This window comes from Lacerta agilis, chromosome 13 (assembly GCF_009819535.1).
Source record: "Lacerta agilis isolate rLacAgi1 chromosome 13, rLacAgi1.pri, whole genome shotgun sequence".
Classification (NCBI taxonomy): Eukaryota; Metazoa; Chordata; class Lepidosauria; order Squamata; family Lacertidae; genus Lacerta; species Lacerta agilis.
Window position 1 is genome coordinate 13,157,284 of NC_046324.1, and position 26,365 is coordinate 13,183,648.

General features: G+C 43.3%; 1 protein-coding gene across 2 annotated transcripts in view; it reads right to left on the reverse strand.

Annotated features, from left to right (window-relative positions):
• ATP8B4 (ATPase phospholipid transporting 8B4 (putative)) overlaps nucleotides 1–26,365 on the reverse strand; it is a 94,082-nt gene that overhangs the window by 11,794 nt on the left and 55,923 nt on the right. For both annotated transcript variants that reach the window (XM_033167880.1, XM_033167881.1), the window contains 8 exons: nucleotides 25,754–25,919; nucleotides 17,326–17,514; nucleotides 14,767–14,882; nucleotides 10,839–11,003; nucleotides 9,541–9,652; nucleotides 9,136–9,241; nucleotides 4,182–4,323; nucleotides 1,191–1,374 (listed from right to left, as the gene is read on the reverse strand). In XM_033167880.1, coding sequence (XP_033023771.1) covers nucleotides 1,191–1,374; nucleotides 4,182–4,323; nucleotides 9,136–9,241; nucleotides 9,541–9,652; nucleotides 10,839–11,003; nucleotides 14,767–14,882; nucleotides 17,326–17,514; nucleotides 25,754–25,919 — 1,180 coding nt within the window. The remainder of the gene's footprint in view (nucleotides 1–1,190; nucleotides 1,375–4,181; nucleotides 4,324–9,135; nucleotides 9,242–9,540; nucleotides 9,653–10,838; nucleotides 11,004–14,766; nucleotides 14,883–17,325; nucleotides 17,515–25,753; nucleotides 25,920–26,365) is intronic.

The following is a 26,365-nucleotide window of genomic DNA, read 5'->3' on the forward strand; positions in this document are numbered from 1 at the left end:
ATATGCGGCGCTGGGGTGCAAAGATCCGCCCAGCGTCCCGCCCCCAGGTTGCCCAGTCCCAGGCACGCAGGAGGGCAGAGCCAGCTGGCCGCCTCAGCGTCTTGCTGGCTCAGTCGCCCCCAAAGTCGCAGCGCAGAGCCACCCGCAGAAGAAGAGTCTGCCACGGTGCTCTGACTGACTGACGGATGGGCTCTTCCCCGGACTCAACTCTTGGGCCCCGGACTCTTGGCCTGGCGCCTCTGAGAGCCCGGGTGCCCCACACCCCTAGTGCCTATGGGTAAGATGGCCCTGATCCCAAGCCCTATACATCCCGCCAAACATATAATAATAAACAAAAAATAATCCTGAGGGTGTCCTGCAAATGAACCCCGCAATTGGCTGCTTGATACCTTTATTTGCACAAAATGCCTATTATTATTTGGTTTCATCAGAATTTCTCAGTTGGCAAACCCAATTAAAATGCATTTCAAAATCCACTTTAGGCAAAAAAAAAAAGTCAACTAACAAACTACAAACATGCACCACTGCTACCTTCATTCCTTACACAATATGCATCTCAGTCTGCCATATCCTCTTTAACACCTGGCACACCAATCCCAAATGCATTTACTTGGAAGCGAGTCCTAGGGCCTAATAGGTAAAGGTAAAGGACCCCTGGACGGCTAAGTCCAGTCAAAGGCGACTATGGGGTTGCGGCGCTCATCTCACTTTTCAGGCCAAGGGAGCTAACATTTGTCCGCAGACTACATTGTCTAGCATGACTACATTGCTTCTGGCACAACGGAACACCATGATGGAAGCCAGAGCGCACATAAACGCCGTTTACCTTCCCGCCACAGCAGTACCTATTTATCTACTTGCACTGGTGTGCTTTTAAACTGCTAGGTTGGCAGAAGCTGGGACAGAGCAATGGAAGCTCACTCCGTTGTGGGGATTCGAACCACCGACCTTCTGATCGGCAAGTCCAAGAGGCTCAGTGGTTTAGACCACAGCGCCACCTGCATCCCTAATGGATGCATATAGACCCAAGTCCTCCTGTGCCTAGCATCACTCCCTTTGAAAGCAAAGCGGAAGGGATTTTCTCCCCCAGAGTTTCACTATTCACATGAGGGTATACTTAAGAAGTTTGTTGTGATAAATAGCTGAACTTCCTCACCATTCCCAGCCAGGATACAGAATTATCATCTTACTTTTTATCATGCCAATATCGTTGGCTCCATCTCCTATGGCCAAGGTGATGGCTTTCTTGTGCTTTCTAACCAGCTCCACAACCTGTGCTTTCTGCAAGGGAGTGACTCTGCAGCAGATCACAGTTTTACAAGCACACGCAGCTTCCACGAACTCATTTTCCAGATCAGCCTCAAGTGCATGAGCCTGCGAACAGAAAGGGTTATCCATTAAACAGCTGCAAATCAAGAGCCCATTGAGGGCTGCCACACAATTTATTATTATTATTATTATTATTATTATTATTATTATTATTATTATTATTATTCAACATCATCATCATCTTTATATATATAGTGCCCCTGCTCTAAGCACATGCTTTGTCTGCTTATTGGGTAATCCAGCACTGGTTTGATGACACTCCGTCCCATAATTTTTTTGTTGCTTTGGGTTTTTTGCTATATATTGCTGGGGCTATGTGGGGGAGATATAAAAAGGTAAAGGAGCCCTGGATGGTTAAGTCCAGTCAAAGGCGACTATGGGGTTGCGGCACTCATCTTGCTTTCAGGCTGAGGTAGCCAGTCTGGCGTACCGGAACACCGTGACGGAAACCAGAGCACACAGAAACATTGTTTACCTTCCCGCCGCAGCGGTACGTATTTACCTACTTGCACTGGCATGCTTTCGAACAGCTAGGTTAGCAGGAGCTGGGACAGAGCAACGGGGACTCACTCTTTCTCAGGGATTCGAACTGCCGACCTTCCAGGACATGGGTGGCGCTGTGGTCTAAACCAGTGTTTTTCAACCACTGTTCCGCGGCACACTAGTGTGCCGCGAGATGTTGCCTGGTGTGCCGTGGGAAAATTACTTTATATATAGTCAATATAGGCACAGAGTTAATTTTTTTAACATTTTCTAATGGTGGTGTGCCTTGTGATTTTTTTCATGAAACAAGTGTGCCTTTGCCCAAAAAAGGTTGAAAAACACTGGTCTAAACCACCGAGCCTCTTGGGGGAGATATAAGCCTCTAGCAGGCACACATCCCTTGCAATGTCTCTCCAAGTAAAATCCAAGAAAGACATTTCAGAGTCGAGGACCTTTAGCATAGAACATGCAATAAGACATGAACATTACAATCTATCATTAAGGTGAACATTACAATCAATCTTCTAAGCAAATGAAGTTAGATACTGAGCATATCCATGGAAAAGATGACAACAAAACACAATGTTAAAACACACGCACACAGCGAAGACTTCTCCACTCCAGTCCACATACACCCTGCTTGTCCCTGATAAGGCAAATTCAAACTTCAGGTTGGTGGCCGGCTAGGGAGGCAAAGTCACCATGGCGAAGTCATTTTGCGCCCCCCCCCCGGGATTGTGACCAACAGCTGCACAGTGCCACAACTGCCACCAACCTCCTGATCAAGTATGTGACCATTAGAAACACACACAGAGAGGAGAAAAATGGCAACTCTGTTTGGTTTATAAAATAGCCAACCTACACATGTTTCAAGCCAATGTTCTTCTTCAGGTAGCAAAATATTGGTAGCAGTCATGCCTGATGCAAGAGGCTGGTGTGTATTGTACACACTTTTCACTTTTATTTTTTGGAAATAATTTTTATTTGGTTTTTCAAGTATAAAGTTAGAACAATACCAAATACATATCCATATTTAGAGATTTCTCTGAATCGCCAGACTTCCCACCCTCCCCTCCATGGGTCCTATTGTCAACCTTTTCAATTGCATATTGTCCATAGTGTTTGTTGCGTTACAGGTGTTATTAAAATCCTGCTAACGTTTTCATCTGCTTACAGTGTTACACTTTTCATTTTTAAAAGGAGTGCACAGGCAGGCCTGGGGCAGATTCAGATTGTGGAAATTGCATGAGAGAATGAGCAGATAACACCCCTCCCCATCCTTTTTTGAATTTAAAAACAAAACAGGATTTTGAGATACGAATTTCCTTCATCAGGTGTGGTTTGGCCTTCAGTTTGCCTGCCACAAACGCATACAGTACCAAACTTCTAAACCAGAGGTAGCCAATGTAACAGCCTCCAGATTTTGGCCATGATGGCTGCGGCTGCTGGGTGATGGAATCTAACAACATCTGGGATGCAGAAATGCAAGTTATATTTGGGGCTCCCACCTCCCATGCCTTTGTAATAACTCCTTCTTTTTGGTGCTTCTCGTTGGGTTGAGACCTTCTCCTCATATTCTGTTATTCAAAAGTGCTTAACGAGATGCTTCTCTTTATAATTTCTTTTATAAGTGTAAAAGGGAGGGCGAAAAGATCAAAGTGCTTGTAGCAAGTCCCGTCCCGCCCCCCCGGGATGTCCCTATACAACAAGTTACATTCAAAGTTCAACTGCAGCTCTTAATGGCCTTTGCAATTCAGAAGAGCATTTCAGATATTTGTTCCAAGATCTGGAAGCTTACCAGCGTACAAGAAGAGCTATAAAAGTAAGCTTTTCTCGTGTTATGACAAGAACCAGGTTTCTTAATCAAAGCCAAGTGTTTTGGTATCCCTGTAAAAGCTGATATTTAGAGAAACCACTTGAGGCATCTTAATGACATTAATTTGGTACAGTAATGACTTTCAGGTCAGCCTGTGCTCTCAAACGGCAGACATCAGGAATATATTCATCCTTAACGCCATTTTGCCTCGGCCTGTTGCTTTTTTAAAAAAGTAATTTGCAATGGCTTGTGATATTCCCCTCATAGAAGTACTTAAACAATACCATTGGGTCAATTTCTAATCAAGACCATTAAAACAAGGGGGGGGGGAAAGCTGACCAAGTTACTAATTTTATTTCCATTATACAAAGCCATCCAAAAGTTAAGATGTCATATCTAATTGGTCCTTACAGCTCAGTCAGCCCTTGTGTTTAACTTTCTTGTGAAATAATTTTGGAGTTTGGAGAGGAATCTGTCATGGTTAGAACACCAAAAGCACATGATTATTAGCAGCGGGAAAGAAAGTGGAAAAGTCCAGAAATGATTCACTTACAAGGCTATGTCCATTTATTACTAAGGCATAATCAGAAGCGACAGTTTCTTCCAAGTTTTGTGTTGATTCTTGGAGCTTTTCATCATAAGCATGTCCATCAGAAATGTCCTTGCTCAGCCCCAAAATAAGATCTTTTGCTTTCCTTTAAAAAAGAAAAAGCATCTATGAAACACAACAAACAGATATTCAGTTGTATGGGAGAACCTTGAAGACAGCCAGAGATATTTGCTTGATATTTTTGTCACAGCAGTCTCCATCGTGGAAGAGACAAGCCTTTGCTCAATTTAAAAATGGCTTGCCTTTTTAGCACTAGGAACTGTGGCGAGAGAAAGAGCTAGCAAACATCTAGACAGACCACTTTCTCCCAAATTCACTTTAAAAAAATGATTCTAGTCAAGGTCAAAGTCTTCAAAACAAAAACAGTAGAGGAATACATGCAAGTAAACATCCTAGTGACACGAATAGATCTACTGAAGGGGGGTGGGTTTTGTGTCAAGTGGCAGACGCTCTGCCCAGTGGCGTAGTGTGGGTTGTCAGCACCCGGGGCAAGGCAAGTAATTTGCGCCCCCTAACCCGTGGATTTTAGCACTTGAGTCTCTTCCACTAGATTAGCTAAAGAAACCCTTACCCCCTAAGCACATATATTGTTTGTTATGAAAATACTGATGTAATTAAAGTAAAATGCATCTAAATACAAGTTTATTTTCAAACACTTTATTGAGTGCGAACATGCATTACACATTCTCCACATTTTCATCAGGTCTATGAATACAAATCTACAAATGTAGTAACCTAGCATGGGCCCTTGGGACATTTGGTCAGTGTGTGAAATATCAGGTTCCTGAGCCTTTAAATGGTCTCCCAGTCTGGGTCAGTAGGAATCACAATCAATGTATCTGCTTCCATTTTGAAATGGTGTTCCAAGTCTCATGAATCCGGGTTCTTCTCAGAAGACTTAACTGGTGTCCATCCAGCCCTGAAATTATTTCTTAACAGTTTCCTTCAAGATCAGATTGACATTGTCCAGTGCAGATTCCCTCTTCCAAAACCATGTGTACAATTCACGGCAGTGGTTGTCCACATACCTGTGCAATATCGTATATTCACAATTCACACCCATGGCAATCTCGCAATTCCTAAACTGCCACCTGTACACCATCTGCTTGCCTTGTGAATGGGCGCTATTTATCCAGCAGTAGGTGAACACGCTGAATCAGTTTATTACTTCTCTTACACACGCACCTATGTGCCGATGTTAACAGTTCAATAAAGACTAAGTAAAATCAACACAAAAACAAAAACCGAGCAAAAATACAATAGCAGCCAAGGATATCCGCACCCACAGGACCCAGCGCCACCTCCGCTGGAGGTGGGCGAATTCCCAGGGAACTCTACCATTCGAGCTGCGGCTCCAGGCCTTGGAGCCTGGTGTCCCTCCGACACTCTCTGTTCCTGGGAGTGGCCGGGGGGGACACACACGCCAAGTGGGAAACAGGGAAGTGCTGTTAGGGAAGCAATGGGGCCTCCCTCTGGCGCTGGGCTGCCTTTTCAGGGCAGGTCAGAAACGCAAACCAGCCGGCGAGAAGCGCCCCTCATTCCGCCCTCCCGCGAAGCCCCAGGCCAAGCCCTTCCCGAAGGGAAACCCCGCTAAGGCGGCCTCAGAAAGCGAGCCTGCTCCTTCCTCCTGCAGACTCGGGGACAACGGGGCTCCCTTCAGAAAACCGCCGCCGCCGCTCCAGCCTCCCTCTTGCCGCCTTCAAACCTCTTCCCTCGCTTGACCACCAGAGCTGCCTCGTGCCCGCTACTTACCCACCACGTCCCCTCAGGGCACCGGCCGAGCAGCGCAGCCGAGCGAGGCGGTTGGGGAGGAGGAGGCGGCGGCAGCGAGACCAACTCGCCTTCCTCGCGTCACCGAAATCTCACGCACGTGCACGCCACCAAGCGCCATCACCAGACACGCCTTCGCGCCTTTATAGCACGTTGCCGGCCCCGCCCCTCGCCCCGCGTTGGCCCATTTCCCAGTCACTTTAACGGGATCGCACTCCTATTGGGAAAGAAGCTGCAACCGGACTTCTTCCCCCTCCACTTAGGAGCAGCCCAAGTTCCCAAATCAAAGGCGAGGGGCCTCGCAGGTTCTGAAGCCCTTGGCATCTGTGACAGAGAGCTGCGAGCGCGCGCCCCCCCAGATGTTGCGCCCGGTGCTGCCGGCCCCCCTGCACCCCCCACGCTACGCCACAGGCTCTGCCTGCCAATGGATCTACTCATGAACAACATCCCACAATATTTACACTAATTAGATTCTTATGTTACTTATATCCTCCATGAGCACATTCACTGTTTGTTCCAATGTCTCTAACACAGGGCTTGAAATGAACTAATTCAGATCAACTAATTCAAATCAATTATATCTCAGTTACACCTGAAAGCAGTTTCCATAATTTCCAGGTGCACTGAACATGAATAAAGTTTCTTTTACGGTGGAACTTTGGGGATTCTGATTCCAATTTAATTTTAATTCAATTATACACACATACACACCGATTTCATTGTATTTAACTCTGTGTTTGATTTTGGCATTTGCCATTTTTACTTATCTGAAAAGTGATGCTGCTGTTTATGCTTAATGATTATAATTGTTGAGGAAAACAAACAAGACTAATTGCAGCCGTTAAGAGTCGTCAACAGGTTTTCCACACCTATCAGCTGATCACCCATTCCCACCACCCTTCTGAGTAATACCCCTCCCCACTCCCTCACTATATTTAAGGATCTGGTGACTTCTGTTTCAGTGTATCTGAAGAAGTGTGCATGCACACGAAAGCTCATACCAAGAACAAACTCAGTTGGTCTCTAAGGTGCTACTGGAAAGAATTTTCTATTCTGTTTCGACTATGGCAGACCAACACGGCTACCCACCTGTAACTGAAACGAAACAATTGTTCACCTTACACTGTGGTTCTGTGTGTGCATGTGTTGAGTCCCCCACTCTGGCCTTCTTAAGTATATTTTATACTTAGCAGAACAGCTTGTAAAATTCAAAAGGCGGAGTCTGGGGGACAAAATGCCAAGGATCACGTGAATGAATCATGAACTAAACTGTCAATTGAACTAGGGGGTGAATTGGAGCTGACTCCTTTTGAAAATGAACTTCCCAAGCACTGATTTTCTTACACTGTTGCGGGTGATTATGAGAAATTGAGTTTGAGTTCCTCTGTAACCAGAAACCCATTTCCGGCAAAACTGGAAACGGAACACCAATTACGGGCACAAGAACCCTGCCCAGATGTCCTACTCCACTAGCATTTTTTTTTCTCAAGGCATACACAAAGAAAAATATGGTATGAGGAAAAACGTTGGCCACAGCCTCAACATTTGCAGCTACAGGTGAAACTCGAAAAATTTGAATATCGTGAAAAGGTTCATTTCTTTCAGTAATTCAACTTAAAAGGTGAAACTAATATATGAGATAGACTCATGACATGCAAAGCGAGATATGTCAAGCCTTTATTTGTTATAATAGAATAGACTGAATCTACTAACAGTAATTAAGTTAAGATCAATTATTATCAACAATTCATCTACAGAATCCTCCCTGACGGCTTACGAAAATCTTATTGAGTCCCTGCAGGATGTGGTCTCCGTTAGTATAAACCCAGCAAGCAAGCCTCAAATTGCTAAAGGGCGTTGTTGGTTTGATCAAGAGTGCCGTACAAAGAAGGAAGCTTTAAGGAAGGCCTACTTGGCCTATAGAAATGCCGGGTTATAATTATGATGATTATGGCGTACAACTGATTGAAAACCCCCAAACTGAAATTGTTAATTTGGGGTTCTCACCAGCTGTACGCCATAATCATCACAATTATAACAAATAAAGGCTTGACATATCTCACTTTGCATGTCATGTGTCTATATCATATATTAAACTCCAGTAGCTAATGAAAACAATTGCTCACATAAATTGACTTTTCCATGATATTCTAATTTTTTGAGTTTCACCTGTATAGCCAACTTCATCAAATACCATAGAATTAGTTTGAAAAATCCACCATTAAACTATTGAAACTCAATATCTTGTATATCAAAGTAAAAGCAAAACTAAACTCTTTTCTAGCTTGCAGCCCCAACCATTGGCCACTTAAAGCCCAAGTCTGTTTTCCAGAAACCAGCAAGTCAGCAATTGCTGGCACAAGGAGAGGGTAGTTTCAGATATTACAGCACGTGGCAAAAGTTTAATATACACGTGGACACACATTTTCAGTTTCCACCAATGTTGTTCTTTTCAAACAAGGAATTTGTGCTGAGAAATGTGTAGGCTCTCTAAATGTTTCAAGCCTGCATATCTCCCCATAAAGGATACATGCAATGATCAAGCAATTGTTCTTCAACATCAATTTCATTGGACTGGTCATGTTGTTCGGATGCCTGATTACCATCTTCCAAAGCAACTACTCTATTCCGAACTTAAAAATGGAAAGTGTAATGCTGGTGGTCAACAAAAGAGGTTTAAAGGGTCTCTCAAGGCAAATCTTAAAAAATGTACTATAAACACCGACAACTGGGGAACACTGGCCTGCGAGCACTCCAATTGGAGAACAGCCTTTACCAAAGGTGTCATGGGCTTTGAAGATCCTTGAACTCAGGACGAAAGGGAGAAATGAGCTAAGAGGGAGACACGCTTGGCAAACCCTCACCATGACCTGCCTGGAAACCTATGCCCCACTGTGGAAGGACATGTGCATCCAGAATTGGCCTCCACAGTCAGGAAGACAATCTTACTCTGCTACAAGTGATCATCAAAGAAGAAGACGACATGCATTTCCCCTTTTCAGCTGAAGGTATTGTAACACCTGACACCACCTTGAACATTTAGGACTTTCTAGTGAGGAACAGGAGAACAAAGAAACAAGTAAGATATTTTGAGTACAACCCAATAATTGCTTTATAATAGTTTTACCTTAGTTCTTCACATACTTCTGCTTTTGTGTGACCCTCTACTATGAAAATCTCATCCATGGCATCAGTAAGCATGTTGCAGGAATAACCAATGTTCATAGCCGTTTCTAAAAAAGCAAGAGAGATGGGCAGGATCTCATGAAGGAAGAAGCAAGAAGAACTTGTGCATGTATTTATCCTGACGGGTGTTATTTCAATTTGGCATCTGAATGATTGGTATTAGTAATTATATTATAATTTGGCATCAGGATTTTAGAGATGCTTAGGTGGGGTATGGCCAAAAAAAAGTTGGGAACCACTCCTCTCACCATTGCACCACATTTGAAAATAAACATGTTCACTGGATTGAAGCCCTTCTGATATCCCTCCACAGAGAATCAGTTGATACATAAAAATGAAAACCTACCTTGTTTGTCTCCCGTTAGTACCCAGATCTTAATGTTTGCTAGCGATAAGCGTTCAATGGTTTCTGAAACTCCTTCTTGCAATTTATCTTCTATAGCTGTGGCTCCCAATAGCTTCGTGAGGAAGCAGAATAGATCAGTTGAAAAATGTTAACAAATAAGCATGAGCTCTGGGCAACATGCCTTTCATTGGTGATATAATTTCAAACTTCTCAGCATAATGTAAACTCCCATAACAACACCTTGAGTCTTACAGGGATATTTTACCCAGGTCCCTTGTCTCGATATGCGCTGGGGTGGGGACTATTCTGGGTGAGGGGGAGAAAAATGACCAGAGGAGGTGACACCTATGGCACTCACTCAAAAATCCAAATGTGTTGATGGGTCTAAGAAGGCTGCCACCTCCTGCTTTAGATAATATTGAGCTAGATGGAGCAAAGGTTCGACTCAGTGCAAGATAGCTTCCTATACTCCAGGGACGTCCAACTCCCAAGAGACCGCGATCTACTCACAGAATAAAAATCTGGCAGAGGTTCAGGTCACAGTTGTTGAGCTTTTTTAGGGAGGAAAGTCAAGGTTATTGACTTTTGGGGGGTTTCAGGTCAAAGTTGTTGAGCTTTTTTTTTACCTTTACCTTCTTACAGTCTTAACCCAACTTGGAAATAACCTGTGATGCCCTATGTAAATCTGATGTCCTTTTTATTTGTTAAATATTTTCCAGTCCAAGGTTTGCCTAATACAGGTGAAACTCGAAAAATTAGAATATTGTGGAAAGGTTCATTTCTTTCAGTAATTCAACTTAAAAGGTGAAACTAATATATGAGATAGACTCATGACATGCAAAGCGAGATATGTGAAGCCTTTATTTGTTATAATTGTGGTGATTATGGCGTACAGCTGATGAGAACCCCAAATTAACAATTTCAACTTTGGGGTTTTCATCAGCTGTTATAACAAACAAAGGCTTGACATATCTCGCTTTGCATGTCATGTGTCTATCTCATTTATTAAACTCCAGTAGCTAATGAAAACAATTGCTTACATAAAGGGACTTTTCCACGATATTCTAATTTTTCGAGATTCACCTGTAGGTCATGCCCATTCTGGACTTTAAAGTGATGATTCAGTGTTTTGTATGTTTATTGTTGTTTTGATTTTTTAAAATGCATTTTAATTGTTTCATTTATCTAAAAGAAATGTCACCTTGATCAATTTTTCTAATGGAAAGGCACCAGGCGAATAGAATAATTAACTCAAGTAAATACACAAAATATTTCCCCCTGCAAGTTGATTTGCATACCTTCAGGTCTCTCTCGATGCTTTCATATGCTGAAGCGAGCAGTTCATCCCTATTATCTTGCAAACTGCTGGCCTTCTGATAAACTTCAAGCCACTCCTGAAATTGCTCTTCATCCACATTTTTGTAAGCCAGAACTAAAGTCCGAAGGCCTTCTCCAGCAAACTCCTATTATTTGTCCAGAACAAAAATACAAACATGTTGTAAGAGGTGTGCTAATTAAAACAGCCTTTTATTCCACACTCTGCCCTCCCCTCCTTTTAAGTTATGAAGTCACAAAAGATGCTAAATTTCAAGGCAATATCCTAGTGTAAGTTACAGTGGTGCCTCGCAAGACGAAATTAATTCGTTCTGCGAGTGCTGTCGTCTAGCGAAAATTTCGTCTTGCGAAGCACGGACGGGGGAAGCGCGGTTTGACAAAAAAAAAAGCAACATTTTTCGTCTTGTGAGTCACGCCCATAGGGAAATTCGTCTTGCGAGTCACCCTTTCGTTAGCAAATGCCTTTCGTCTAGCGAGTTTTTCGTCTAGCAAGGCATTCGTCTTGTGAGGTACCACTGTATTCTGACGTGAAACTGCAAAGACCCGCCCCCTTCCTACACCTACAGTTCCTTCAAAGCGGAACTTCAACAGTTGATTCTCGTTTTCTGTGAAAAACTGCACACGCAAAATTATGGTTACCGTATTTTTCCATCTATAAGACGCCCCCCCCCATGTATAAGATGCCCCCTATTTTGGGGGACTCCAATTTAAGAAAATGGGGAAAGAACTATTTGTGTATAAGACGCCCCCAAATTTGCACATTATTTTTAAGGGGGAAAACCTAGTCTTATACACGGGAAAATATGGTAGTTCTGATCTGGGCTGCTAGGATCCAGATTTCAGCAGTCATTTAGGAAAGCTGAAGTCCCAGCAACTTGATTGGTGGAAACTGATTTATGTATTTATTTAATAAATTTCTACCCTACCAGTCTTCCATTCAGGGTTTTCCAGAAGTCAATGGAGACCAACACTGGAGACCAATGACTAGTGAAACCAACTACTGGTAACTCAAGGTTTGTCTCCATCTCCCTCCCTACTGCCGTTAAGAGTCGTCAACAGGTTTTCCACACCTATCAACTGATCACCCATTCCCACCACCCTTCTGAGTAATACCCCTCCCCACTCCCTCACTATATTTAAGGATCTAGTGACTTCTGTTTCAGTGTATCTGAAGAAGTGTGCATGCACATGAAAGCTCATACCAAGAACAAACTCAGCTGGTCTCTAAGGTGCTACTGGAAAGAATTTTCTATTTTGTTCCTCCCTACTGAGTTCTACCAGGGCAAAACTGTCTCCTGTTTGTCCTTGTGGACTAAACCCCACTGCTTCAATTAGAGAACTTGAGGAAACATACAAAGCACACTCATCAAAGCAACAACCAGCCCCACACCATCTAAGCTTCAGCAAAGGAGCTGCATCACAAGCAATGCCCTAGGTCTGCAAAGTTAGCTATTGCAGAGACTGAACTGTGAATCAGGAAGTTATCAGTTCATATATCACCTCTGCCGCAAACTCTCTCAGTGGCTTTGGGCAAGCCACTCTCCTTTAGCCTCTCCCCACATATGCAATATGAATATAATAATACTGCAGGGTGGCTGCAACGACTATGGTGAGATAATGTACATGGAGTGCTCTGCACACTGTAAAGTTAGTGATTTCTATCCAAAATATTTTCTATTTTATTTTATTTATTGCATTTATATACTGCCGTATACCTGGGGGTCTCAGGGCAGTTCACAGAATAAAATCAAGATAGAAAACCACTAAACACCTAATAAAAATAAAAACAGCAACCCAATAACCCCCCCCCCCACCAAACACATTTTAAAAGGGCATAGGATGTAAATCAGATCAACCAAAGGCCTGGTTAAAGAGGAACTTTTTTGCCTGGTGCCTAAAGGTGAATAATGAAGGGGCCACATGAACTTCCCTGGGGAGAGAATTCCACAGACGGGGAGCCACTGCGGAGAAGGCCCGTTCTCGTGTTGCCACCCTTCGGACCTCTCGAGGAGGAGGCACACGAAGGAGGGCCTCAGAAGATGATCTCATGGTCCGGGTAGGTTCATATGGAAAGAGGCGGTCCTTGAGTTATGGCAGTCCTGAGCCATTTAAGGCTTTATAGGTCAAAAGCAGCACTTCGAATTGGACCTGGAAACTAATTGGTAGCCAGTGCAGTCAGACCAGGATCAGTGTAATATGCTCAAATCGTCTTGCTCCGGTGAGCAACCTGGCCATTGAATTCTGCTGACTCACACATTCTGTTAGCGCAATGATTTCTGCTTGTGCAACAAAACCTTCCTCCACCTCTCATTGCCCCCTAAATCTGTTTGGGAAGTATCAAGAAAGCCTTGGGAGCAGATTTGGGGAGGGTGCAGAATGCATGCAGGGCAATGAGAGGGAGTTAAGTTTCCATTGTGCAAGCATAAACCCTTGTGTTAACAGAATGATGGCATTGGATACCACTTATCATTATCATTATTGCTATTATTACTATTTCCTAAACATAAGAAGAAACCAACTCTGAACTTGACAAATAGTATGTGAAAACTACATGAAGCAAAACACACACACACAAAGCAAAGTCAAGCATACAAATATCAAAATCTGAACATCTGGTGCGCTAAATGCTCAGAGATGCATGCCAGCTAATTTAGACCTTCTTCTATTGTATTTCCATTATAAAATTATGAATTCCCATAAACACCCATTCCTCGAATGCTGAGGTTTATTGTTCTGACAACAGTAATTTCACTTGGAGCCATCTTATAAACTGCAAATAGCAAGTCATTTTGTTTTATTATCCAAAATATATTTTGGTTAATTTATATATAAGCAGTATGAATTTCTTTCAAAACCCAGCAAATTTGGCTTTTGCTATGAAAATTGCAAACACATTGGATTTTGACCTTGCGAGCTGAAAATGTGAATGGTTTATAACACTCTATTAACATTTTTAGCATTTCTTCTTGTAGTATTCAAAATTAATAATTATAAGAAAAGAGGAATCTGAACAAGGTAAAATATAAAAGCCACAGAATCAATTTAGCTGACTATGAAAACATGAGAGGTCTGGAAGAGTTGTTCTGTTTTCACATAAATCTATTCCATAAACTTTGCTGGGTCAGTGTAAGAAAATTCAAGGTCTCTGTATTTTAAATGCAAGATTCAAAATGTTTGTGATTTTAACCTTCATTTAAAAAAACATCCTGGAGAAGATTAAAATAAAGCCAAAAGAGCTCCATTACAAAGGAAAAAATGGTTCTGTTTGTAACCAATATTACTAAATCCACATATTGTATACTAAATGTCAAAGGCTTATTTTGGTTATAGAATTGTAGAATGGTTCGTGTTAAATGAAGACACTTAAAAAAAAAAATCCTTTTTCCTTTAAGAAAATAAGAACTTTTCGGCGGGGGAGGTTCTCCTTAAAAGGTCGTTTTAGTTCAGAAGAACTGAGCAATAGGTGCTTTGAAGGGTGTACTGAAAAGCAATAATTACAAATGAAAAAATCCTACTCCAGAAAATATTCAAAACTGTGCTTATGGCTTACTCTACTTTACCTGAGAATGCAGCAAAACTAAGTCTGGTCTATGCCACTTTAAGCTGAAGGCAAATAATTGTATGATTTAATGTTCTCCCACAAAGGAATCCTGTACCTAGGAAGGATTTCTGGGAGAAGAATTCTAGGCTAGCCTTCTCCATACTATGCTAGGTTTTACGGCCAGGGTAGGACTGAAGGGGACAGCATTCAATCAAGTGCCTTCCCACCTCGGTCAGAAGTAATACGACCCAAAAATATTTTACCATCAGTTTGGGTGAAGCATGCCAAAGTCTTTTTTCATTTATACTCAATAAATCCCTTGCATTGGCTTGTAAACAATATGGACCTACCGCAAGATGGTCTGACGTTAAAGACATGAGAGCTTTGCTAGATGAATGAAGCCTTTCATATAAAATAGTATCTGCTCCCTTTGAATAAAGCCTTATCTGTCCATCGGGGTTTTGAACTGGGAAATGAAGAGAGAACAACAAAAACAACTGTGAAGACTTTATTATTACCACGGTGTGTGGAATATTGCATCGATCAGTTCATAAAGACAGCTTGAGAGCCAGTGTGGTGTAGTGGTTAAGAGCGGTGGACTAGTAATCTGGTGAACCGGGTTCGCGTCTCCACTCCTCCACATGCAGCTGCTGGGTGACCTTGGGCTAGTCACACTTCTTTGAAGTCTCTCAGCCCCACTCACCTCACAGAGTGTTTGTTGTGGGGGAGGAAGGGAAAGGTGAATGTTAGCCGCTTTGAGACTCCTTCGGGTAGTGAAAAGCGGGATATCAAATCCAAACTCTTCTTCTTCTTCTTGTCTTCTTAAAAAGTCACCATTTTCTATTCTTAATTTTCCTTCTTAGAGCAGTAATCAATTCCCACAAGGGGTTACTGTAAGGCAGGGGTGGGTATGCTACTATCCAAAGGAACAACACCCCCCCCCCAAAAGACCATTCAGTTCAGAAACTAAAATTACCTAACTGCACCGTTGCCATTTGATATGGTGCAATGTTGTAGCTTTATGCGTTGCTAATTTACGGCTGCTAACGGAACTTTCTCGATGTCGGGGGAAGAGAGGACACGAAGAAACGAGGGTGGGGTATATTTTGAGCCAGGAGCAGTGTACAAATATGCTTCCTCATTGTCAGGATAAACAAAGCAGCGGTTGGTTTATACAGAAGAGTCAGAGCCTGGCTCAGTATGGCAGTTTTCACTCTATAGGCTATTTTTACACTTTGTTCTTTAAACACCATCAGCCATCAATTTGAAAGGAAGATTTCTCAGCCGTGACAGTTCCCTTGTATAGTTTATATCCTTTGGATAATTATCCAAACTTTTCTTCTCTTTTTTTAATTGAAACAACGACGACAAAAGCTGTGAGGGGTTTTTATTGTGCATTTATTAGCCATAAGAGATGCCTGTCACTTCTTTGCTATCACAATTTGGCTAGCAGAGAAAAGCTTCCAGAATATTGCTAAAGAAAGTAATAAGCCTTATATTATTATTTAACCCATGTGAATGATGTTTGCCCAGCTGATGTTTAAAGGCTTCCATAATCCCAATGGTGGGATAAGAAACATCTGATGTGTTGCCTTTTTGTAGCCAAAAAAGTCATTGGGTTTTATTCAGTGTGGTGCTAAATGAAAGTATACTTAATGGTATACTTCTTCCATCAGCAAACTTTTTGCACCAGCAGAACATCGTTGCACAAGAGAATCCATAAGCAGGTTTCTGGTAACTTTGCGATGCCTAGTGTGCAACAATCTGTTGTGCAGTTGAAGGGAAAGCAGTAAAAATCGAGGGCACCTCAAGAGCATCTTTGGGTCCAACTACAGTGGTACCTTGGGTTACAGATGCTTCAGGTTACAGATGCTTCAGGTTACAGACTCTGCTAACCCAGAAATAGTACCTCGGGTTAAGAGCTTTGCTTCAGGATGAGAACAGAAATCGCGTGGTGGCAGCAGGTGGCCCCATTAGCTAAAGTGGTACCTCAGGTTAAGAACAGTTTCAGGTTAAGAACGGACCTCCATAACAAATTAAGTTCTTAACCTGAGGTACCACTGTATAGCTTATATTATTAAAAGGGATCAAAATATTTAAAATGGAGGTGCATGGCAACTGGCTAGGCCTTCTCCAGAAACAGCAACTGCATGGTTTAATTCCTGAGGCTTTATTTTGTATTTTATAAGGTAAAAAAGGGAAAGGACACCTGGACGGTTACGTCCAGTCAAAGGCGACTATGGGGTTGCAGCGCTCATCTCACTTTCAGGCCGAGGGAGCCAGCGTTTGTCAGCAGACAGCTTTCCAGGTCATGTGGCCAGCATGACTAAACCACTTATGGCGCAACGGAGAATCATGACAGAAACCAGAGCGCATGGACACACCATTTACCTTCCTACTGCAGCGGTACCTATTTATCTACTTGCACTGGCATGCTTTCGAACTGCTAGGTTGGCAGAAGCTGTGACACAGCAAAAAGCACACCCCGTTGCGGGGATTCGAACCGCCAACATTCTGATCGGCAAGCCCAAGAGGCTCAGTGGTTTTGACCACAGTGCCACCCACTATTTTATATTCAAATGCTGACTACTATGAGAACACTTGTTGGAGAGTGATCTACAATAACAACAACACGGCCCTGTCCTGTTCCTGCCTCTGCTGCCACCAAGTAATGCTACTCCAATAAAGGAAGCCCCACTCCTTTGACTCTCGAGACATACGGATGCCAACAGTTCCCAACCAAGTCAAGCCCTTCCCAACCTCTTTCATACGAACCAGGATCACACAGCTCTCATGTCAATGTGCTGAGCGGGGGAATCAATCCCAGGAAAGTCAATGCTCTGTTACTGCCAACATGCTTTCAAAATACAAATATAAAACAAGGGGGAAGGGGGATTTGCATTTGGTACCTATCACAGACATTCTTTTCCTGGTGTTATTGAAATCCAAAATTGCCAACAGCTGGTAAGTGACAACTTTCCCCATTTCTTCCACTGTGATGGTCTTAGGAGTTCGAGACTTGAAGATGAAGCCAAAGTTCCTGGCAGCAGTCACTAGAGCGCCTTCGTCTGGTGATTGTGCTTGGTAAATCAGTTCATCTAAAAGAAAAAAGAAAGAAAACCCAGACACTGTTAAAGAACACAAAAGACAATTAAAAAAAAATTAAAAAATTATTTATATACTGGTATCTCATTAAATATCAACATGGCTGTTTCGCTGTTTTGCTGACATTCCTCTTTCAACCTGCCTTCTAAAAAATGTATCCCAGTTGGTATCTATCTTGTAACAGAATCGATTTTATGCATGTTCTGAAGGCAGCCCTGTTTAGGGAAGTTTTTAATCTGTGATATTTTAATGTATTTTAATATTTGTTGGAAGCTGCCCAGAGTGACAGATGGGCAGGGTACAAATAATAAATTATTAAATTATTATTATTATTATTATTATTATTATTTACTTCCGGGTTTTCGGCGTTCGGATTCCAAAAAGTTCGTCAACAGAGACGTTCGAGAACCGAGGTACCACTGTACTATTCTGTTTCTTTCAGAGATCTTAACACGTGGGGGCACAATTCACCCAACTAGAAATATACTATGCCCCTTCTGCACCCTCCCCCTGATTTTTTTTCCTGGTGCTGCCACGGCTCTCCAGAGCTTTTCTACCAGAAGCATCAGCACTCTAGGGCCCTCAGGCAAGCAGGTAGATTAATTCCAGCCTGAATACAGTCACCTACAGCAGTTCCTGATTTCTATCAGCTGGCTGCAAAAACTCAGTGGAGATATACCAGGCTGTCCTGTTCTGTCCAGTCCAGTCTAGGAGCTCTGCATTAAGATTAGCAATTGTTTGGAAAAGCCAAAGTGTCTCTTCTCTGTCTGCAGTGCTCCTTGGCTTTCTGGAAAGGAATATGCAGAACTTGCAAATTATCTGGAACGTACTCTGTCTGTCAGAATACAAAGCATGGAAAGCTGATCTCTAGCATCTCATATGCATTCTGTGAAAACCAGGTGGGAGTGGCAAGGGGGTGTTGCCAGGAGAAGGAGATAATACTGATAGAGCCATTAATTTTGAGTACCCAAATGGGGAGGAGACATAGCTGGTGCCATGCTGTTTTTATTGTAATTATTTGTATGTTTTAAACAGATTTTTATATGTATATAGTTTAAATTCTATTAATGTTTAATTGTTTTCAATTATGTTTTCTTTCTGGTTTCACCGATTCTTGTTTCTACCTGTAAGCCGCCTTGAGTCCCATCAGGGAAAAAGGCAGGGAATAATAATAATAATAATAATAATAGGTAAAAGGTAAAGGACTCCTGGACAGTTAAGTCCAGTCAAAGGCGGCTATGGGGTTGCGGCGCTCATCTCACTTTTCAGGCCAAGGGAGCTGGCGTTTGTCCACAGACAGCTTTCTGGGTCATGTGGCCAGCATGACTAAGCCGCTTCTGCCACAACGGGACACTGTGACGGGAACCAGAGCCCACGGAAATGCCATTTACCTACCTGCCGCAGTTGTATCTATTTATCTACTTGCATTGGTGTGCTTTCAAACTGCTAGGTTGGCAGGAGCAATGGGAGCTCACCCTGCTGCGGGGATTCAAACCGCCGACCTTCGGATTGGCAAGCCCAAGAGGCTCAGTGGTTTAGACCACAGCGCCACCAGCTCCCGTAATAATAGTAGTAGCAGTAGCAGTAGTAATAGTGTCAGGAGTTGCAGGACCATGGAAAGCTCCCAGTGAGCCACATGCTCCAACAAAAGTCACATGCAAACTGAGCCTTTCAAAGCCTCTGCTCCTAGATGACCTGTCCCAGGCTCTGCCCCCTTCTGGATAACTTATTCTTAAAGGGTCAAACCTCTGGCCTGAAGAGAGGCGTTCCTTATTCTTCCCATGATCTCTGGCCTGGTGAGCTCCATGCACTGCTGGACCAGTGAGGTACAGTGGAAGGTGTTTGGTTCCTCGGGCTTCATAGAAGGTACCTGTGAGCATCCTGAATTTACAGGCCCTGGTGCTATGGGATATTATGTGGGCTCTTGCCTGTCAGTCTCAGGCTTGGTGGTCTCTGGATCTCCAGCAGCTGGTTCTGTCTCCTTAGCTAGTGACTCTGGGGCTTCTTGGGAGAACACTGCTTCCCTCACAGAGCTACAATTCTCAGAGTGTTTAATGGTCAGTCCTTCTTCCCACGGAACCCTGGGAATTGTAGCTCTGTGTGATGATCTCAGGCAGGCAAGCAAGCTCCAATAAGAATTAATGAGTCTCTGGCAGTTTTATGGACGTCAGTTTACAAGCAACATACAGAGAGTGGCTCCAAGCCTTCCGCCTTTAGCTACGAGTTGGTCACTCTGAGTCTCTGCCCCGTCACAGCACGAAGGGCGCCAAAGTCCAGTCCTTCCTCTCTTGTATTTCCTTTGTATTTTAACCCTTTCAGCTCTTCTGGTTTGGGGAGAAGGTGGGTGGAATTCCCCCCTCAAAATAAGAGCCCTCTAAATTGCTGTTTCTATCCTGGTTGCATAACAACCCCCTCAATGCCATCTATCTCCTCCCCTCCCCCTGCGTGCTCACTGTCTGAGTCTGAGTCTACTGCTCTATCTGAATCTGGGAACTCTTGGTGAAGGGGGGCCAAGCTAATCTACTCCTGCCCTGTCTGTAGCTGCATTCCCTTGTCTCCAGAGTCAGACTCTGGTTCCCTCTGTAGGCTACTGGCAATCCTTCATCTCCAGAGTCAGACTCTTCCCAGGCATTTGATTCAACCACGTCCATGACACTTTGCGAGGGGAATAGGGGGCTTTCCTAACAACTCTCTGCACCCTTCAGCAGCGAGGAGGTGAGAGAAGGCTGTGCCATGGTTTAAAATACCCACGGCAGCAGACTGACCGGGCAGAGTTGACACAGCCGGGGTAGGCACGGTGGAGGCATCAATTCCCCTCCCCCAAACTGGGTCACCACCAGGGCCCAGATGCCTGGCCGCAATGCCACCCACCACAGAAGGTGAGTGGTCCTCTCTGCACCCTTCACAAATGATAGTTGCCAGGTTCCAAAGACATCCTTTTGCAGTCTTTTTTTCCATGTACAGTGGTACCTCGGGTTACAAACACCTTGGGTTACAAACACTTCGGGTTACAGACTCTGCTAACCCAGAAGTAGTACCTCAGGTTAAGAACTTTACCTCAGGATGAGAACAGAAATGGCGCGGCGGTGGCATGGCGGCAGTGGGAGGCCCCATTAGGTAAAGTGGTACCTCAGGTTAAGAACAGTTTCAGGTTAAGAACGGACCTCCGGAACGAATTAAATTCGTAACCAGAGGTAGCACTGTAGGCTATCGTTCTATTTATCTGTTTATATCTAACATATTTCATTTTGCCAGTAGTGGTATTTATTGGTTAAGGGAAAATGCATTAAAGAATAACCATACAGGAAACGAAACATTCCCCCCCCCCAAGAAAACCAAACTATTTAATAGATTAAAAAATGGACTTAATAACCTACTACTGACAGAGTTACCTGGGTTGAGGGACTGATTATTAAACCACTCTGGGAATTATTAAACCACTCTGGGAATCCCCTGCAAGGGGAATAGGGGTTCTCCTCACAACTTTCAGCACCCTTCACAAATGACAGTTCCCAGGATTCTTTGAGGGAAGCTTTGACTGTTTGATGTGCCACCTTAGGGTCCCTCCAAGAGAAAGGGCAGGATATACATTAAAATAATAATAGTGTTGATGGTCACATAAAGTTTGACCAAACTGCGGGAGGCAGTGGAAGATAGGAGGGCCTGGAGTGCTCTGGTCCATGGGGTCACAAAGAGTCGGACACGGCTAAACGACTAAACAACAACAACAACAAATGGTGACTTTTCCATATACATGTTACAATCACTTGAAGGGCACATCACTATGAGAGAACTGCAGTTGCTTCCAGCCAGAGGCTTTGAGGGAAATGACTGGAAATGACCAGAGGACCTGTTCATTAAGCATTCGTCCTGATCTGTTTACACAAAGTTTGGAGGAAGAAATGGCTGTTAATGCTGTACAATAGTGTTCTAAATGCATGGTGCATAAGTGACCAAAGTCGTGGTCTTTTAATTTAAATTTAGTTGCAGAAGAGTACAAAGCACAAAAAGAGTATCTGGCTGATATTCAATGTGCGGAAACTAGGACAGTTCCAAACCCCACATGTGAGCGTCTCGCAATGTGGTAAAAAAAAAACCCAGGCATGTGTTGCTGCAAGACGCAGAGCAAGATTTTTGAAACCACGCACTCTGATTCTGCTGAAGTGATTCAGTAAATAAGCATAAAAAGATATCCTTTTATGGCTGAGAAACTGCATCTGTTGAAAGGTCAGGAGATTTCGTATGAGATCTCGCCAATAAACAGATAAAAATGAGTAATTTCCTCAGTATCAAAGCTTAGTCATAGTAATATAAAATGTCGTTCTCAAGCACATTCATGTGACGGGGTCGGCAGTAGGGATTAATTCAAGCCAGGGCTCAACCCTGAAACTAATTTTGTTGCCAGGACTTAATTTAACCTTGGTACATGTCAAATGAAATATAAATGAGTTTTGGTTTCGTACAGTTCGCCTAGGGTGAGAAGGACATGTTGCCCAGGCGAGCACTCAAGCAGCAAATGGCAACTGCACTCTTCCTGCTAAAAGACAGGGCGAGAGAAGCCAAGGCATGTTTGGATGTGATGCATGGCGATGCTGGCAATGCTGAGACAAGGGCAGGCACCCACAGCTGGATTTCCCTTTCTTTCCGAGTCTCAATGGGCTACTGGAATGGTAGGAGCACTAACAGTAGAGGCAGACAGAGCAGGGAAGGACAGCTGCCTCCTGAACCATTGTGTTACTGATTTAAAGTCACTTAGTGGTATACTTGTTGCGACGGCAGAATGTGGTTTCACAAGAGAAAACAAAAGTGCATTCCCGAAGCCTACTTGCCCTGGTGTGCTTTCGAACTGCTAGGTTGGCAGGAGTTGAGACAGAACAACGGGAGCTCACTCCATCGCGGGGATTCGAACTGCCAACCTTCCGATCGGCAAGCCCAAGAGGCTCAGTGGTTTAGACCACAGCGCCACCCGCGTCCCCAAAATGCTGAGGAAAATACACTGGAAAGTGTAAGAACACACACTTTGACACAACATGATCTAACTTCCCCCAAACAAATAAGAATGAATGCTCGCTAAATAACTGACTTTGCCTAAACTCTCTTGCAAACAAGTCAGGATGAATTATCAACAAACAGGTTGTCTGGAAGCATCCTGTGTAAGTACTGTGTCTCCTTCTAAAGAATAGGTATCTTACTGTTACCAACTCACATGAAGGCTCAATTATTTTTGGTAATTATTACCATTCTTTTGTTACATTTATATCCTGCCTTTGTTCCAAAATGCCAAAGATTGCTTACAGGGAAATACGTATCTCATTTTATGCCTATGAGCATCATGAATGTGTTTCCTTGGTCTAACAGGGGTCAGCAAACTTTTTCAGCAGGGGACCTTGTAGGGGGCCAGACTATATTTGGGGGGGATGAATGAATTCCTATGCCCCACATATAACCCAGAGATGCATTTTAAATAAAAGCACACATTCTACTCATATAAAAACACCAGGCAGGCCCCACAAATAACCCAGAGATGCATTTTAAATAAAAGGACACATTCTACTCATGTAAAAACACGCTGATTCCCAGACCATCTGCGGGCCGGATTTAGAAGGTGATTGGGCCGGATCCGGTGCCTGGGCCTTAGTTTGCCTATCCATGGTCTAAGCCAGGCATGGCCAAACTTGGCCCTCCAAATGTTTTGGGACTACAACTCCCACCATCCCTATCTAACAGGACAAGTGGTCAGGGATGATGGGGATTGTAGTCCCAAAACAGCTGGAGGGCCACGTATGGCCATGCCTGGTCTAAGCACTACACCATATTGACCATGCTGCATTTTGAAGAGTGAATATAGAGAAGAAATTTGCACCAACCTACCACGGGCCAAAAATGAGTCTGATTTCCAAAAGTCTGATCTCCAATGAATGTTTTAAAAAGAGATGTAACACCAAAGAACTACTACTAGCCAGCACAGCTCATTTATAATAGCTCCGTTTTTTTCAAACTCAAAGACCCTGACTTTTGTTGTAGCCAAACATATTTATCAACTTCAATCAACTTCAAATTGGCAAGAAGGCTTTTAACCATGAATGGAAGACTTTGCGCTGTTTGAAGTTAGAAAATCTGCATCCATACAAACCAAAGCAAGACAATTACACATTATGAGATCATGTCTCAAAACAGATACGGACAAGGGCAAGCCAAGACGTGTTGTATCTGAGTTAATCACTAGAGTATGGCCCATTTCTTTCTTGTCAAATCTTGTCATAGCAGCGGACTGCACAATACGATCCAGCAAAAGCAAAATATTCCTTTGTAGGCAGGCTTCAATCACCACCACCAGCAACAACCCCACAACGCATGAAAATATATCAGCCATATTCAACACCAAATTATGTTAGGGTTTGCATTTAACTAATGACTTTAGGCACCAGGCAAAAACATTCATCTTCTTGCAGGCCTTTGGCTAATTATACAATCTATGACCTTTTAAAGGGACGTGGGTGGCGCTGTGGGTTAAACCACAGAGCCTAGGGCTTGCTGACCAGAAGGTCAGCGGTTCGAATCCCCGCAACGGGGTGAGCTCCCGTTGCTTGGTCCCAGCTGCTGCCCACCTAGCAGTTCGAAAGCACATCAAAGTGCAAGTAGATAAATAGGTACTGCTCTGGCGGGAAGGTAAACGCCATTTCCGTGCACTGCTCTGGTCCGCCAGAAGTGGCTTTGTCATGCTGGCCACATGACCCAGAAGCTGTACGCCGGCTCCCTCAGCCATTAACGCGAGATGAGCGCCGCAACCCCAGAGTCGGACACGACTGGACCTAATGGTCAGGTGTCCCTTTACCTTTACCTTTATGACCTTTTAAACAGGGTGTGTGTGTTTTCTTTGTTATTGTGTTATGCACTTTTTGTGTTTTTATACTGTAAACTGCCCTGCCTCTAACTAAGGTCCAAAAATTTAATGATTAATTATTAGTAATGCAGACATTGTATGGGTTCTGAAAAGAATACAAAAATCTGTAACCATCTTACACGTATTATAGTACCCCACTCATTTGAGAGTCTCTTTCTCTTCCCCCTTCTTTCTCTGAAATGCTTTTGTGCCACTTGTACCTGGGGTACAGGTTAAGAGCAGATTTGGAGTTTTCATACTGCCTCTTCAACTCCCTTATTATTTTTCATTTGTGCTCAGAGGTTCTCTAGACCTACTGTAGGAACCCTACTTTCTAGCAGGGTTGCAAAATTTTGTGTTCATTCAAGCACAGGCTTCCCCACATTCACTTGGTACCTTCTCTCCATGATTAATGGAGTGGGAGAGGTATGGGGTAAGCCAAGAAGCCTGAGGGGGACCCAAAACAGAATCCTAGGAGCATCATGTAAGCCAGTGGAGGCTGGGGCCCTTTGAGGCTATTGGAGCAGAAGGCTAGGAGGTGAACATTAGGTGGCGCCAGAGAGCCAACTAATTCTGGTTTCGTTCCATTCTCCTCCTAGCTGAGCTCTACAAAGGTAACACAGAGATATTTATTGGGACAGTGTGATTTTTGCAGCTGCTGTTGAAGTTGCAAAACGACGACACACAGGATGGAGCAATGGAGAACTTCTGAAACAACAATGGAATATTAGCTCCGCCCAAGGCATGGTGGAGAACAGCAACAACTGGGAAAAGATAGACATAACATTTTACAAGGACAGGAAGGAACACCATGGACAGAATAGTTGTCACACACAAGAGGAATAAGGATATGGTTTGAATGTTTCACCTATAGCTTTACAAATCGTTTAATGTGTCAAGACGAATGGATGTCGTTGATGTAGCAGTTGTTGTATAAGAGATTGTTATTTTGAATGGAATGTAATTGGGAGATTTTGGGATGCAGAAACAAAGTAAATCATCAAACCATCAATTCTAGCCACCTATATTATGTCATTTAGCTTCTGAATGATTGGGATTAGTAATTGTATTCTAATTTGGCATTGTTATAATGAGGCGATTATTGTCATTGAAAACTAATAAAAATTATTGTCGAAAAGGAAACATAGAAACAAAGGAGGAGATGGTGACTGACAGCCAACACCATCACCTGGACGGGATGTAAGTAAGGTGGAAGACAGGTGGAGGCTGACTGATGGCAGACTGAGTTTGGTGGTATAATCCTCATTTGCCCCCTTTCGAAATCTGAATCACCAAGCGATATACAAATGTCCTAAATAAATTAAAGCATACCTATTTATCTAGGTTACCTGGGGTTTTCTCTTCGGACATGACTGTATGGCAGAGAGAAAGCAGCCTAAAGAATTCATGGACTTCTGGGTCTCCCATTGTAATGGATTCAACTAGGCTGTGGTCATAAAAGCGAAATTTTCTGTCGGCTAGCCGATTGAATGAGAAATCCACAGGCGTTTTCTTCTGCAAAAGAAAAGCACACGCGAAAACGATAAGAAGAAAGCAAGGTTGGGGATCTTTCTTGCAGGAAATTAAAATACCTCAGCATTACAGTGGAGCAGGAGTCCCAGAAACTGTAAAACACTTTATGTGGGGCTGCTATTGTATCTGGTCCGGAAGCTGAAATAAGTGCAGAATACAAAGGCCAGACTGCTCAAAGGAGCGCATTACTAGTAACATGTCACCCCACTGCTGAGAGAGCAGCACTAGTTGCCCATTTGCTATGAGGTTGGGTTCAACGTTCTTGAGTTAATTCACAAAGTCATAGAATCATAGAGTTGGAAGAAACCACAAGGGCCATCCATTCCAACCCCCTGCCAAGCAGGAAACACCATCAAAGCATTCCTGACAGATGGCTGTCAAGCCTCTGCTTAAAGACCTCCAAAGAAGGAGACTCCACCACACTCCTT